At 36.8% G+C, this 16290-nt stretch overlaps 1 protein-coding gene across 3 annotated transcripts in view; it reads right to left on the reverse strand.

Annotated features, from left to right (window-relative positions):
* The window catches only part of arnt2 (aryl-hydrocarbon receptor nuclear translocator 2), a 64804-nt gene that overhangs the window by 21826 nt on the left and 26688 nt on the right, over window positions 1–16290 (reverse strand). For all 3 annotated transcript variants that reach the window (XM_056744783.1, XM_056744782.1, XM_056744781.1), the window contains 4 exons: window positions 10875–10960; window positions 5304–5380; window positions 3188–3322; window positions 2563–2637 (listed from right to left, as the gene is read on the reverse strand). In XM_056744783.1, coding sequence (XP_056600761.1) covers window positions 2563–2637; window positions 3188–3322; window positions 5304–5380; window positions 10875–10960 — 373 coding nt within the window. The remainder of the gene's footprint in view (window positions 1–2562; window positions 2638–3187; window positions 3323–5303; window positions 5381–10874; window positions 10961–16290) is intronic.

A 16290-nucleotide genomic window follows, 5' to 3' on the forward strand; every position in this document is an offset into this window, starting at 1 on the left:
TTGAAGCCACTTTTACTTAATCTGACGTAAAACAAGATGTTTGATACACCTAAATTCATCAGGATTTGATCGGCCTTGATCAGCCCGATTTTGGCACAGACCATTAATGTAGTGGGAAGTTCCGGTGTGTTTTGGAGGGGCCAAAGACAAATCTGGTCCTTCTATCCCCCCCAGACACGGCCCTGGTAGGCGCTCATGATGTTTAATAAACAGTAATAACGTGCAAGAATCAATCGCTTTATTTCTTATATTCTTCATATTTTTCCAGTCATGTTGACCATTAGCTTTGTGGGATTTTCTGACAACAAGACCGCCATTGTTTGTTTATGTTCTTTTTCCAGAAGTAAATTGGTAATTCTGCTTTCTCTATGACATCAGGTGCAGGACTCAATGACTGGTTGTGAATCAATATGTAGTCAACGTGTAGTCTGATATATTTTATGTTGACAGCAATAATTTGTCAACAACATTAATGATAATAGTGAGTCAAAACCTCATAATCTAACACAGAGACTATCATATCGAACAAAGATATTGTATAGTCTGAAAGTGGCATGAGCGGAATTGAGGGCGGCATAATTTATTTGATTCTGATGACAGATCACAAAGACAATTTTTGGAATTACATTCAAAGTAGGCTACTGATAAATCATCCAGAAACGTGCTCAACATTCAGCCAAGGAATTGTGAGATGTGAATCCTATATTCAAAGCTCACTACATCTTTCATTCTATCAATCGTCTGGCAACAGGGACTCTCTGTCAAGAAAAAATCCTGCAGACCTCAATATCAAATGCTTAGCCCGGGTCTGTCCTCTGACATCTACGTAAACCGCCGGCCAAGAGAAACATACCATCTCCAGTCTTTACTGTTTCCCCGTGCTAAAACTGTTTTGTTTTCGTTCCACTCGGTTTCACGAGTACCTGATAAGACAAAGAGATGTTTGAGAAACAGGTGTTTGTGCTCAGGGAAGGTGGCAAATGTTTTTGTACCCCCTTGTGGGTGGTCTCAGGTTTAGAAGATCAGAGGCCTTTCTGGACATCAGCCAGTCGCGTCTTTATCAGCGGTCAACAGACCTACGGCGAGACACACTGGAATATTTTGACGAATGTGTTTGTGTCTTGGCTGTCCGCTCAACCTTGGCCTTCTCCAGAAACCCTGCCGGAGATTTGAGCTCTTTAAAAAAGCCGGGCACGTAAAAAAACAATGAGCCATTGGGGTTAAAATATCCCCCCACACATAAATGTGTTTGAATATCAGGATGATAAGAGAATACAGATGATGTCTACGCTTCCAGACAGGAGGTTGGAGAGAAAGGGCGAAGCCGAAAAGAACAAATAATAGGATGAGAGAGAGAGAGAGAGTAAAAGATCTGTATGACCAAAAGACAAAGAGATGAAGGAAGAGAAAGAAAAACATGGAGAAGGTGTCAAAAGAGGTTGAGGTTTCATTGGCAGAGAGATAGAACGTGACAGTAGAACGCGACAGCGAAAGGAAGTGAGGTAAATGCTTTATGTGGAGGTAACAGAAGAGCAGTCAACCCCCTTCACCGCACGCGCTCGTGGAGAAACATCAGTTCCTCTCAGCAGCGGTCGAGCAAAATCATTTAACCGATACGAGACACGCGTGATGAATCACTAACAAAACAACGGTCACTAGCTGCCGACTGGAGCGTAGAAAGCAAAGAATTGAGGGATATGTAGAGTAAAAAAGGGTTGTGTATTGTCACACAACAACAGTCAGTTGAATTTACATCTATTTAAAATTTGCAATCCATCATTTTTTTTAAAAAAAATCTGTATTTGGGCATGTATCTGATTTGTGACGTTAAGCTTTTTCAATTATGATTTGTTAGTAGGTACGATTTTACAAGAAGTGTCAGTTTGATGTTTGACTTAAAGATAAGTAACCTGCACTTTTATAATTCAAACAGAGATGGCGATAGAGAGGCAAAAGTTAAGATAGCAACTTTAAATTTCAACTTGGTCTTTTTGGTGAATTATAAGAGAAACACGTAAGGTTATACAAATAAATGTGGTCATGTTAGCTCAGATTATCTGTGACCTGCTCCATCATTTTTCAGTCCTTTTGACCCAGAAATAAATTTTATGTTTTATGCACTGAAGTAAAAAATGAAAGTCTTGGAATGGAAACTTGCAATAGCAGCCGAGTTAGAGATGAGATCATTTAAATGTTAGCAGAGACTGAGATATTGTATCATCAGTGCATGAAAGTGAAAATGTAGGTTAAAGTGACATTTACTCATTTTGAATGAGCCCAAACGGAGGTCTCTGACTTTTAATGAAAGATTTGGCATCTTGGAAGATGTGAGTACACTCTAGGAGACTCGTGATATCACCGGGGCATTTGGTTTTGGCTGTCCATTTAACCTCATGATAACCACTAAAGTATAAACATTGTGCGATCTAGAAATATCCAAATTATATTTAGTTTAAAAAATTTTTTATAGATATATATACACTGACACATACTTACAAAATATTGCTTGAATTTCAATAATATAATGGATATATGTCACATGCATGAATGTAAATGCGGTACCTGTTGGAAGCTTTCTCTCAGGTGACTCTGGTCCTCTAGATGACAGAACTCCAGAATGTCTTTGCCAAGAAGATCCTGCGTAAACCCCGTTAAATTAACAGACGTATTAATGTTTGATGTTTTAATGCTTAATGCTTGTCAAACATTGTGTGCATCAGCAACGGCAGCTCCAGGGTCAAGATGAATAATTGGGAAATCTTAAAATTTTAAAGCTGAGAAATGCCTTCTTATTTGTGACACTGGATCACAAAACCAGTCTTACGTAGCACGGGAACATTTTGCAAAAGACAAAAATACATTTGTACGGGTCAAAATTATAGATTTTTCTTTTATGCCCAAAATCATTTTGAAATTAAGTAAAGATCATGTTCAGTGAAGATATTTGATAAATTTCTTACCCTTAAATATATAAAAACTTTTTTTGTGAGTGGATGGCCTGCCACATCGCCCCTGATTAACAACTTCAAGGGCAATTTTCTCAATATTTAGATTTTTCTGCACTCTCAGATTCCTGAGTTTTAAACGGTCGTATCTCAGCCAGATATTGTATAAATGTCTTTTGTGATGAATAATGATACCATTATCATATCTGAGTGGACTATTCTTCCAATAGAAAATGACCAACCTGAGGCTGATAGCCTATCACGTTGATGCAACGAGGATCAACAAAGGTGATGATGCCATCTGAATTGTGGCGAGAGAGGAATTCAGTCGGCACGGAGACGCCATTCATATCCATGGAAACAGGAGAACTGGTCACCTAGAGATGAGACGCAGAGAAAAAATCTTTATTTTAAAGACTAAATATTTTCATGACAAATGATCTATTGATGGGCAATATTAAATGCAATAAACAAAGTGATGCATATCTCAGGAATTAATGTATTTTAATCACTAACATGACTGCAAAAAAAAATATTACTGCAAACATATACTGTACAAATAAAAAAATGCTGATCAACATTTTAAAGTTTCAGTACGATATCCCAAAAAGATTTGCTTTTAATAAGTGCTACTTTGACAGGAAAAGTTTTACTGATATTTATTAAAGACCACCAAAAGATGTCAACAACAAGTAATGTTTATCTGCAGAGACCCAGAGCGTAACAATGAGTTCATCATTTGTTTACAGAGCCGACATGGTTGTTTTCTGAAGGGTTTAGTAAATGTGTCTGAATTAATATATGAAAAGCAATATAAATATGTGAAACTCCAGACAACTGTGATAAATCAAAGATTAACGCTTCATGGTTCCTAGATTTAACTCAGAGGGATATGATGTATATGCACGTGAAAATTATTCAAATAAATAAATTTGCTGACTTACAATTTTTTTAAATGTACAGCAAATGTTACAACACATGAGGATGCTAGGGTGGATGCTATGCAGTTGCTAAGGTGTTTTGTGTTGTTTACAGCACATGAAGATGCTAAGGTGGATGCAAGGGTGTTGCTATGCAGTTGCTAAGGTGTTTTGTGTTGTGTACAGCAGATGAGGATTCTAGGGTGTTGCTATGCAGTTGCTAAGGTGTTTTGTGTTGTTTACAGCAGATGAGGATTCTAGGGTGTTGCTATGCAGTTGCTAAGGTGTTTTGTGTTGTTTACAGCAGATGAGGGTTCTAGGGTGTTGCTTTGTAGTTGCTTAGGTGTTTTGTGTGTTTTTACAGCAGATGAGGATTTTAGGGTGTTGCTATGCAGTTGCTATGGTGTTTTGTGTTGTTTACAGCACATGAAGATGCTAAGGTGGATGCAAGGGTGTTGCTATGCAGTTGCTAAGGTGTTTTGTGTTGTTAACAGTACATGAGGATTCTAGGGTGTTGCTTGTAGTTGCTAAGGTGTTTTGTGTGTTTTTACAGCACATGGGGATTCTAGGGTGTTGCTATGCAGTTGCCATGGTGTTTTGTGTTGTTTACAGCACATAAAGATGCTAGGGTGGATGCAAGGGTGTTGCTATGCAGTTGCTAAGGTGTTTTGTGTTGTTTACAGCACATGAAGATGCTAAGGTGGATGCAAGGGTGTTGCTATGCAGTTGCTAAGGTGTTTTGTGTTGTTTACAGCAGATGAGGATTCTAGGGTGTTGCTTTGTAGTTGCTAAGGTGTTTTATGTGTTTTTACAGCACATGGGGATTCTAGGGTGTTGCTATGCAGTTGCCATGGTGTTTTGTGTTGTTTACAGCACATAAAGATGCTAGGGTGGATGCAAGGTTGTTGCTATGCAGTTGCTAAGGTGTTTTGTGTTGTTTACAGTACAGGAGGATTCTAGTGTGTTTTTATGCAGTTTCTAGGGTGTTTTCCATGGTTTACAGCACATTAGGATACTAGTGTGTTGCTATGCCGCTGCTAAGCTGTTTTGTGTGTAGCACATAAGGATGCTACAGTGGATTATAGGGCATTGCTATGTAGCTTCTAAGGGGTTTGTGTGGTTTATAGCACATGAAGATGCTAGGGTGTTGATATGCAGTTGCTAAGCGTTTTGTGTGGTTTATAGCACTCGAGAATGCTACAGTGGATGCTAAGGCATTGCTATCCAGTTTCTAATATGTTCTGCATGGTTAACAGCAGATTGCTATGAGAATGCTAGTGCGTTACTGTGCAGTTGCACAGCCCAAAGTTGTTTTAAGTGAAGTTCTATTCGGTTGCTATGGTCTTCAACACTGTTTTAAGGATTGTTATCGAAATCATTTAAAAGACTACTGAATTTTCATCACTTGTTGTTCTACACATCCCTGGTTGACACATACCTGTAGTCTTCCAATCGCAACCAAGCAGTATTTGCTTGTTTGACCTGCTTCCGTGTCTTCATCCGGAATGGTCATGCCTGGAAAAAAAACACAAAACGGACAAAACATTCATTACGGCCAATCTGAACAAACAATCTATCACAGACAAGAACTACCAACATCTGGTGATCAGAAGAGGTCACACGTCCACTGAGTCCAGTCAGACCCTGATGACTAAAGTGTTTATCTGTGCCTACTGTTAGTAATGAGACACTCGTGTCAACAGGACACACAGATCTGTTCTTCCTATCAACATCTTTTGTTTTTAACAGTTCTACTAAAAGCATCTGTTGATGTTTTGTCTCATCAGGAGTTTGTTAGTGTATAATTCAATCTTTCAGTCGTCTAAAAGCAGTAGCACAGCGTTTATTGGTCCTGGATGTTGTGTTGTCTTGTAAAAAGGGAATAAACGTTCGGCAGATGTAGTCCGGGGTGGAAAGCGATTCCTGTCCACAGTTTGTTTAAACATGAAACGTTTAATTTCTTTGTCAAAAGATTAATGATTTCTCGTTGATACTCTGTTTTCTTGGCCAGTGACCTCATTACGGTCGACTAAACACTTGCGAAAAGTTCTTCCTGGTAACGCTGTGTCAGATTTTTCCACCCTCTACATAGGAAAAAATGTGGCTATTGGTAATGTGCGTGTAATTTTTTTTAAAAGAACAAAACAAAACTTTGTGAATGAGTAAAACATAAATAATGACTGCAAAAGAAGTATCTTCAATACAAAACGGTAATGTTCAAAAAAAAATTAATGATTGTCTTAACCTTTTGCTTTTTCGGAAAATAAAAAAAGCAATTCTTTTAACTCTTTCACCGCCATTGATGAGTTAAAAAAACTCATCCTCATTTAAAAAAACGGTTCCCTGCCAAAGATGAGTTATTACGGCAATCTGTGTTTGTACTGTTGTACAGCAGGTGGCGCTGTAACACACCTTTGGGAAAGAGTACAGAATCCCAGAACCTATAACGTATATTTCTTATCGGTTTTTAATGATTGTTTTGAGTGTAATCTTTTATTCATTTAATTTGTATTCATGAGCAAGGCATTAAGGTGATTTTCATTGCAGTTAGTGTATGGTTTTGGTTGGGGAAGGCTTAAACAGACGTTATTGCGCTTTCCGCTATATTGCTTGTCTTGATCGCTTTAATGTTTTAGCTCTCTACGTCATATTTTGCATACGGGGAGGGGAGCAGAAGCTCATTTGCATTTAAAGAGACACAAACAAAAACGGCGTGTTTCCATTGCTGCCACAAATGGTAATGTTCAACATATTATACTGAGATGTGGTGTATTTTGAGCTGAAACTTTACAGAGACATTCTGGAGATACCACTGACTATTTTTCTATTGTAGAAAATACCTGGATTTGTGGCCCTTTAATGCTTGTTAAAATACCACAATTTTGTCAATACCACAATCACTCCTTCCAAAACACAGCCATGAACCTCAGAGTCATATTTGATGGACAGCTGTCCTTCATTGATCACAATGCAAAGACAACGCGATCATGCCGATATACCATATTCAACATTAGAAAGATCAGACCCTATCTCACTGAGCATGTGGCAGAACTCCTTGTGCAGGCCCTGGTAATCTCAAGGTTGGACTACTGCAATGCTCTCCTTGCTGATCTTCCTGCAAAGTCTATCAAACCACTCCAGCTGGTCCAGAAAGCAGCACACTCCGTCTTCCAACAGCCCAAAAGGGCTCATGTGACACCCCTTTTCATCTCTCTCCACTGGCTACCGGTCGAAGCCCATATCAGACTCAAGTCACTAATGCTTGCCTACAGGACCATCACTGGATCTGCACCGGCTTACTTCCACACTCTCCTGCACTCCTACACCCCATCAAGATCCCTGCGTTCAGCAAACCAGCGGCGGCTTGTATTGCCTTCCGATAAGAGCAGTAAATCGCTCTCCCGCTCATTCTCATTCATGGTGAAACATTCTTCCTAACTCTGTCCGGTCAACCAAATCTCTCACAACACTCAGATAACTACTTAAAACCCATCTCTTCTGTGAATACTTGACAAATGAAAAAAACTAACCTTCTCTCTTTCTCTTAAATGGTATTGGTCTGCATACATGAAAACATGACCTAATAACATGGCGGATATCTCATTTTGCGTAAAATTATGAAGTGATGTTTAAATACCAACCTAATACAATACTGATTTTGGCGGAAACTCTTTTTTTATGACGTTTATTGCGTTTTGGAATCTAATTCTTCATTTGATCAGCTGTTGTTTACCTAGTTTTCGCGTTTCTGGCAAACCATTTGTTTGTATTCCTCCCAAATGAATTACTTTTTATTTCATTTTCATATTATTTTCATTTTAACAATGTTTTACTAAAATACTAATAAATTCTTATAAAATACCATTTATTACAACTACAACAACTGTTTTGTGAATTTATATCTTTAACAACACATACAGGTAAATATATGCTCAAAAATTAATAAATAATATACATATTACTTCAAGTAACTGTATGTTATTCTGAAACCGGGAACAACAGGAAAACAATCAACACAAAAAGGCTGTTGCCTTTAAACTATTGTGTAACAAAAAAAAATTCATTACAATCAATTTATACCACAGTCTCTGAACTCTTGTGGAGATTTAGTGTTTTGCTAAACTAATGACTTGATCCTATCCAAATAAACCAGCTACACGCTTTGTAATACAGACAGGTGACACACTCTCTAATATATTCAGTTCCTTAAACGCGCTGTGCGCTATGGACAGATGCACTGAGGTTGTGAACGAATTTACTGCCTCTAATTTGCCAAACAGACATTAAACATCCAGACAGGAATAATTTGGTCGCATATCATAGCAATAAAGAGCACATAAAGGCAGAGTTATGTTGTATTTGTTTTTCAACGCTATGCGTAGCAGAGCCATCTGGTGCGGGCCGAGCGTGATTCCTTACCATTAATGCAATGATTAGCATTTAATGCGATGAAAACGGAATGCGACGTATTTGTTTGGACTGCGACATTCCAATGTGACATCATAATAGCTGACTGGCAGATTTTGACGTTATTTTTAGCTTAATTACTCCGATCTTCCGAAACGACAGGATGTCGAGCATGTGTGATTGATTTTGAAATGCACACAAGGCAAAAATGTGGGATGTTCATTTGTATAATGCCTGGAAGACCTCCAGCATCGACAAAAGGCAAAAAGTTCAAGTTTTGGCTTTTTGGTATATTGGTGCGCTCTCTCTCCACATGCTGTTGTACAAAAGTGGGGAGGTGGGGGTATCTTGCGTGCCTTTGTCATATGGGAATCATCCAGAACTTCAGACACCTCTACATACGGAAGTATTCCAACAAAATTTTACGCAGAATTCCAGAGTTATGATGGTTCAATGCGATTACATACACACAAGTGTAAATTATTTTATGAAGCATATGTACAGCAGATTGCATACCACCCCATGTCATTTCAGATATCGAGCTTGCTTCAGTGTTAGATAAGCACCTTTGAAGACATCGCGTGTCATGCTACACGCTATTCATAATTGAATGTTGTTAAATTACAGTTAAACTGGTCATGTGAAAAATTACATATCAGCCCTACAAGCCAGAGATCGACAGCAGAATCTTACAGCAAAACGATGATCTCGCAGAAAAACTAAGGATTTTCAAATAGAAATCTACAGATAATACAATTAATAAAACTAAAAAAGTAATTTATTTATAAATGAATGTGTGTAAAATAGATGTTTGACACCACGAAAAAAATTAGGGCTGCCAACAGAGTAACATTTTTAATTGCGATTAATCGCACCCGTTTGTACGATTAACTGCGATTAATGATTAATTGCGATTAATCACACATGTATAGTGAAATTAAACAAATAATATTTTTTTTAACATGTTAATTTTAGTGCGGTCTATCGATAAAAAAATGAACTAACTAATCACACACAGCTTTTATCTTTTTAAATATACTTTTACATTCTAATAATTTCACATTTTAGCCCAAATTAATGTCGTATCAACACATTTCTTTAACAGCCTCATTTAATGAATGAAAGACAACATTCTAATATTGTTGGCTATGCAACTGATGTGTTTATTAAATATATTATTTTTTTCTACTTCTCAAATCCATTATAATAACTGTCTAACGGTTAGGAAATATAAAGAAAGTAAATAAAGTTCTCAAACACTTTATAGTCTTTACTACTAAATACATGAAATACAGAAGAATTCTCATTAATCTACAAAATCACATTGATTTTTTATTTTCTTTTGTTCTTTGATTCACATTAGTGACAGGAGTCACAGCAGCATGTTTAAGAATATGGCCCCTTTAAGAGATGCCGCTCTAAGCAGGTCTAATGCGCTTTCTATTAACACTACTCTTTGCATTCATTTAAGACTTTACTTAAATCGTTGAAGACTGTGCTTGTGAAAATACAAGACAAAAAGTGCTTTCTGACATAATCTTGTATGTTTGTGTTCATTCAAGCACGAAAGAACTCTTAATACTGGTGCGCTGTCTGACAGATTCTGACGCAGCCTTTAGCCCATGTGAACACCACACGGGACCGCTGTCGCGTTGAGCCGTGTTCCACAGCCAGAAGCTGTCAATCTATACAGACATGTCAATACAACCATTTCAAATAGTTTAAAGGCCTTTATATGAATAAGAGCGTGCTTATGTAACGCTAGACAACGGTGACTGAAAAAAACGAATGTTGCGTTATAGGCGTTAAATATTTTTAACATGTTAATCTGAAAAAAACGCTTTAACATTGACAGCCCTCAAAAAAATATATGAATATATTTAGATAAAAACATTAAAATACATAACTGTATTCTAAATTATGTCAATTAATTTCTATTATATTAAGTTTTGTATCTCCAAATGCGTAATGTAAATTATACTATAATATTTGTACATCTACCGTGTGTTTGAACGGTGACGTTGCATGTGTAGCTACACAAGCGATAAAAGATGTGACGTGTAACAGTTTAATCATGCTTTGTGGTGTCACAATATATGTATATTCACAATCACTGTGATATTAATAACTGATTATTGACATTGCGTTTATAATACACATATGATACTTTCATGAATAAATTTGTGTCAGTATTTGGTTGACACTTCAGCATCATAGCTGGTGCACATTAACATTTTCACACTCATGTACGATTCACTGTCCCCAAATGTGAAAACAAACTAAATTAAAGATGAATTTCATTCCTAGAATTGTAGCTTTACACCAGATACTATTTATTATTACTGTGATAATATTGTTAAATCAGATGGTGACAGCCTCAATCACACTACACTTCTGTATACCAGTAGTTTCTTTATTTAAAAAACTGTCTACTTTCTTTAGAAGCTACTGTCTCCTTACAAATAAACACTAGTAGCGTTAGCTGCTGCTTTAAGTTAGTTGCCCAAGTTTCGCTGTGATTTTTGTGTTCTTTTCATCTGTAAGTTTTAGTGGGGTTCTGAACAGAAAAACAAGGCAGTGTGTGTTATGAGTGTGTTTGTACCCGCTGGTGGCCAGGCCTTGATGTATCCAGTACAGTGCACAACGGAGTACTGCGCCTCGCCCTCTTTAGATGGTCCCAGTCCGTTCCTGCAGGCCAAAGACAGAAAACAAAGAGTATGAAGCAAACAAAACCTATCTGGGACTTGCGTTCTGTACTTTAGAAACCCAGCACGAACCCTGACAAAAAAACATTCCCTGTAGTATCCCTCATCAAACTGAAACATAGCAGCACATCAATACGACTCCATCTATCCACACCAAGGTGCTTTCATTCTTCGTTTTGATGTTTGTTTGACCAATAGACATTTTTATTTTCAGTTTTAGATTGAGTTGTTGTGCTTAAAGCCTGCTAGGGAAATTTCCTCTTGGTCATTGTTTCTACTCCATCTATCAACGCACATGTTTTTTAAAAACTTTATTTACACGCCAACTCTATTGAGCAACATCCACCTCTATCAAAGAAGACAATGGAAGACTGTGGGGTCACAGCAGGTCCAACATCTGACACCTGGTGAATTGTCCAGAAAAAATATGAATTTTTAACACAATCATCACATTAACCCGGGTCACGTCTAATCGCCAAGAGGTCTGTGCCAAATAAAGCTGTAACGTGAACATTTTTTGGGTTCAAACTTTGCCTCTTGCGTGCTCAGAAATGGCGTGTAAATAGTGACAACTTGATCAAATAATTCACAAAAGATCTTAATACCATATATACCATGTGGACGAACTACACAACCTCCTTACTTGAGTGAAAGTACAGATACTCCTGATCAAATATTACTCCAATACAAGTAAAAGTTGTAAACTCAGATTCTTACTTAAGGAAAAGTACAGAAGTTTGTGCTTTTAAAAGTACTCAAGTATTAAAAGTAAATTTCCTTTATGTCAGTTGTGCATTCTTTTATTGTTGTATACTTTATGCCTCTGAATCAACCTCCTGATTACACAGAGTAGGTCACAGTATCAGTTGTATTAGTTCACTTCAAAATTTGCCCCCATTGACTTTCCATAGTAGTTTTTATTCCTTCTATTATAACCAAATACCATCCCTGCTGAAAAAAAACAATGAATGTTTTATTAGAATGAGATTTTTAAATTAAATTCCACTTTGTAGTGTGATTTGGGGTTTATTCCAATAGGATTTACCATCCCACCAATAGAATGCATCACATACAAGTAGACAACAAGTATCCATAGAACAATTCGCATTATAACCATTAAATCCATTTCCTTTTCTGTTGTATTTTGGGCAGGTTACTATTGTTTTTATTTCAACAGGAATACTTCAACTATAGTTACTTCAGTAAAAACATCGTTCATTTTCCAAATCGCTTGAAATGATATAGCATCAGATCAGAAGTCAACACGCACGCGTAGCTTAAGGTGTATGTGATGCTTATTGACCATTTAGCCGTTATGCCGATCATTTTCATGACAAAGTGTGATTTCACCACACTTTAACATGTGCCTTTTTCTTTTATTGTTCTATTTGCCTTTTTAGAGCGCTATCAACGGTGTAGCAGCCCCTACGTTTACATTAGTTTAGCGGGGAAGATCCAAGAGTTGCCAGATTTGCATAAAAAAAATCTGCCAAATGGCCATTCTAAGCTTGCCGGAAAACCACAAGCTTAGAAAAACTGAAATACTTGGCAACAGTAAAAGGTCCTGACACAGGAAAACCCGCTGCAAAGAAACCATTTTAATAAATGTAGTGGAGTAAAAAGTATGATATTTGTTAAAGTACTCAGAAAAAATAATACTCAAGTAAAGTACAGATACTCATAAAGTGTGTGCCATCCATCAATAAGACATCTAAGACATACAGATTTCTGCATTCCAGAGCTGTCACACATCACATCAAGCTGTGGACAAAGAACATGCCTGGTGGGAGGGCAGGGGGTTAAACGCGAGGGGTCAAATGTCAAATTACAGGAGAACATTGCCGTAACATTCCTAAGAACATCTTCTAGGAATTTTGTTGAAATTCTGGGAGATTAAGACATATGATTTATTCTGTCATTTGTTTTTGTGAAAAGTTACACACGCAATAGGTTCTAACGTCCTTAAGAAGTACTTGTAGACCTTTGTTGTGGCTGTCATGTGATTCCACATGTGTTTGTAAATGTTCCTGGATTTTATTTTAGATTGATATCTGTGACAGGAAGGTATTCATCATGCTTGCCATTAAATGATGTAGAACACGTTTTTAAACATCTGTCGGTTTTGATGTTGTGCCAAACCGTAAAAGCAGCGTCTATACTCCCACAGACATTTTCTCTAACTTTGATGTTAATATGTTTGTGGGTACCTATTAACTGGTCCTGTTATTAAAGATCGGGTAACACACATAGTTTGTTTATAGGAGTACCTATACAGTAGTATTGCATAAATTGTATCTTCTAAGAGTATTTAGTTTGATCACATTTAAAAAAAATAGAGATAAATCTGTACAATTAATTGCGGAAAAAGGCGAGCTGCTGGAGGCAGGGGAGGGGGTACAGAACTAAAAAAAAAACTTTCAGAAACAATTTGGAGTGCTGGGGGAGTGTTTCAAGCACAGAAATAATACGTCATATGTCAAACTCGTCTTTTAATAAATTGACAATGTTAAATACGAGAAGCCAGCATGTTCAGGATGCATGAAATAGCATGTTACCCATATTTACGTTTTTATTGTCCTTTTCACACTAACATTTCCTGTAGACGAATGTTATTACGAGCAGTTATTTTTCCATGACATGGTGCTGTCAAACAATTAATCACGATTAATCCCATCAGAATAAAATTTTTATGTGTACTGTGCGCATTCATTTTTTTATTTATAAACACACATACATACACGTGTATATTTAAGAAAAATATATAAAATATACAACTTAAAAGAACAATTATATATAATTTAAATGATTGGTACTTAATAATAAAACATGTTAATATTTCCTAAATACACGTATGTGTACTTGTATGCGTTTATGAATACAAAATGTATATGCACAGTGCACAGACATATATTATGTAAACACAAACTTTTATATCATTGGTTGACAGCCCTAATATGACATAATGAGCAAATACTGTCGTATTGTACAGTATATTTTACCCTACCTGTCAAAACATTCTTACCATGTAATACCACTTAGGCAAATATGCTGATTTCTGTCATCTGCTTGCCTTATTACTGATGGCATTCGATTAATTGACAAGTAAAACACTTCTATTAAATCGAATAAATCATGTCCATTGATTGTTAACATCCCTAAACTAAACACCCAGGAAACACTCCACTTAAGGAATGACGTTTTGGGAAGGTGATACCATGATATAACACTACCAGTCTAAAATGTAGGGTCACTTGACTGAAACTTCCCATTGACTGAAGTTTCTCATGATCTTAAGTCGTAGATCTGATATTGATTATGTGGAGAAAATATTATATTATATGTTTTGGAATTGAAAGACTTCGACTGAATAATGAAGAAAAAGCAAATAAGAGGTCAAAAGAGTCATTTCAGGGCTAGATGAAACAACACATTTCTGCCAATTCTCCCCAAATTCTACACTGATTTTTTTGGTCACAACAAAATTTCCAATGTAACACTTGTGTTTGATGAGTTTTGATGAATTGTGATGAGTTACTATTTTTCTAATATATGAAAAAAAACATTGAGTAAGAGACCCAAAACTTTGCAGGAGTAAAATCACAGTAAATATTGAGTTACGCATGTCTGTGACAAAGAAACATGGGTGAACGTGAGAATCTATAGTAGGACATGCTTGAATAAATCAACACACCGTGAGAAAGACCTTAATCCAGTTGTTTTACTGAATCAACGGTGTGATTTCTGGGCGCGCCTGAAAACACGTTTGCACAAAACGCCCGTCTTGGCTTGTATTCACGTAAACAGTCGCTTAAATCGCGGTCGGAATGTAAATATTGAGAAACATTAAATACGTGTCGAATCTGTTTTTTCTGTAAAAGATCTGCTCTTGATTGAACATTCATAACTTTCATTGCAGCTGAAATCATTTCAATTAAGACCAGCGTATGTTCCATACACACAGCGAGGAATGCGTAGTTGTTTTTAACGTCCGTTTACTTTTTCAATTTTCTGAACGTTGCTCGAAAAAATGATCCAGCTAGTTGGCCCTGAAAACGTCATTTGAAGAATAATAAACACATTGGTTTACGGTTAAGAAAGGCTAACATTTAAAACGGTTGCTAAAGCTTGGAAGACATCTGATATGTTTCTCCCTTCCACTGACCCACAAATACACAAACAAGTCAGACTCGAACAGCCCTTCTGGTTACAATAAACGGAGTGTTGTGTCCCGCTAGACCCACATCATTTCTGTTCAAATAAAATGTCAAAACAATCAATTTAGTCGCAGTCACAGATTTAATGCAGGAGGAGGGATTCGGGCTTCGACTACTCATAAGAGAATGTCCTTGATAGCACACATACATCTCAGAGATGTCTATATGATGTGTGCATTTACATCTACAAGACGTATTTTTTAATTGTTTGCACATCTGCAATATGTCTGCAAGATGTATTATAGATGTCTCAACGACATTTATCAGATATAAAAAACAGACGTTTTCCAAACCTTCCGCAGACATCTTACAGTACAGAAAATGTTTTAAGCATATAAACCTTTGGTCTGACTATCCATGAAATATATTGTAGATAGTTTCAATTGTATTTCGACGAGTCATTATTATAATTTGACTAGTCAAATTGATAATTAGAGATATCTGCAATTATACTTGTGCTAGTAAGAAATCTGATTTGAAATATCTGTAAATATGTTTTGACTATTCAAAACTGTATTGTGATATCTGTAATGACGTCATAGATATCTAAAATAATGTGTCACACATACGCAAAAGTATTTAAAGATATCTCTAATTCAGTTTCGACTACTCGCAATTATATTTTAATATATCTGAATTGTCCTTGCTCCTCAATCTGCTGTTGTGTGCCGCGAGACTTCATTTACTCAGCTCCGTCCCCACACCAGACCCAAAGCCAGTAGAAGGGAAGCCGGTGCAAGCTTTAGACAAAAAAGTACAATGGCTTATGCTGTCACCTTGGCTTCATCGGAACACAGCGAAGGAGAACACAGGCTAGTTTTGATATATGGATGTCAATTGGTTTTGTTAGCTGTTACGCTTTCTCCAGTTGGAAGTATTAGAGACCCTTTCGTCTCACTAAAATAAGGGAAACTTATCTATGCCAGAGCCCCTCCTTATCCCCAGATATAACCACTTACAACAGTAGACAGCGTTTGTAACTTGTCAAGTAGAGAAAAGAACGTAAAGTACTTTAGGGATTATTAAATATTATATGGATGCATTCATGTGGTAAAAGGTGTCTTGCATGTATGTACGCATTGAGCTGTAATTTTAATTG

This window comes from Triplophysa dalaica, chromosome 1, assembly GCF_015846415.1.
Source record: "Triplophysa dalaica isolate WHDGS20190420 chromosome 1, ASM1584641v1, whole genome shotgun sequence".
NCBI classification, from domain to species: Eukaryota; Metazoa; Chordata; class Actinopteri; order Cypriniformes; family Nemacheilidae; genus Triplophysa; species Triplophysa dalaica.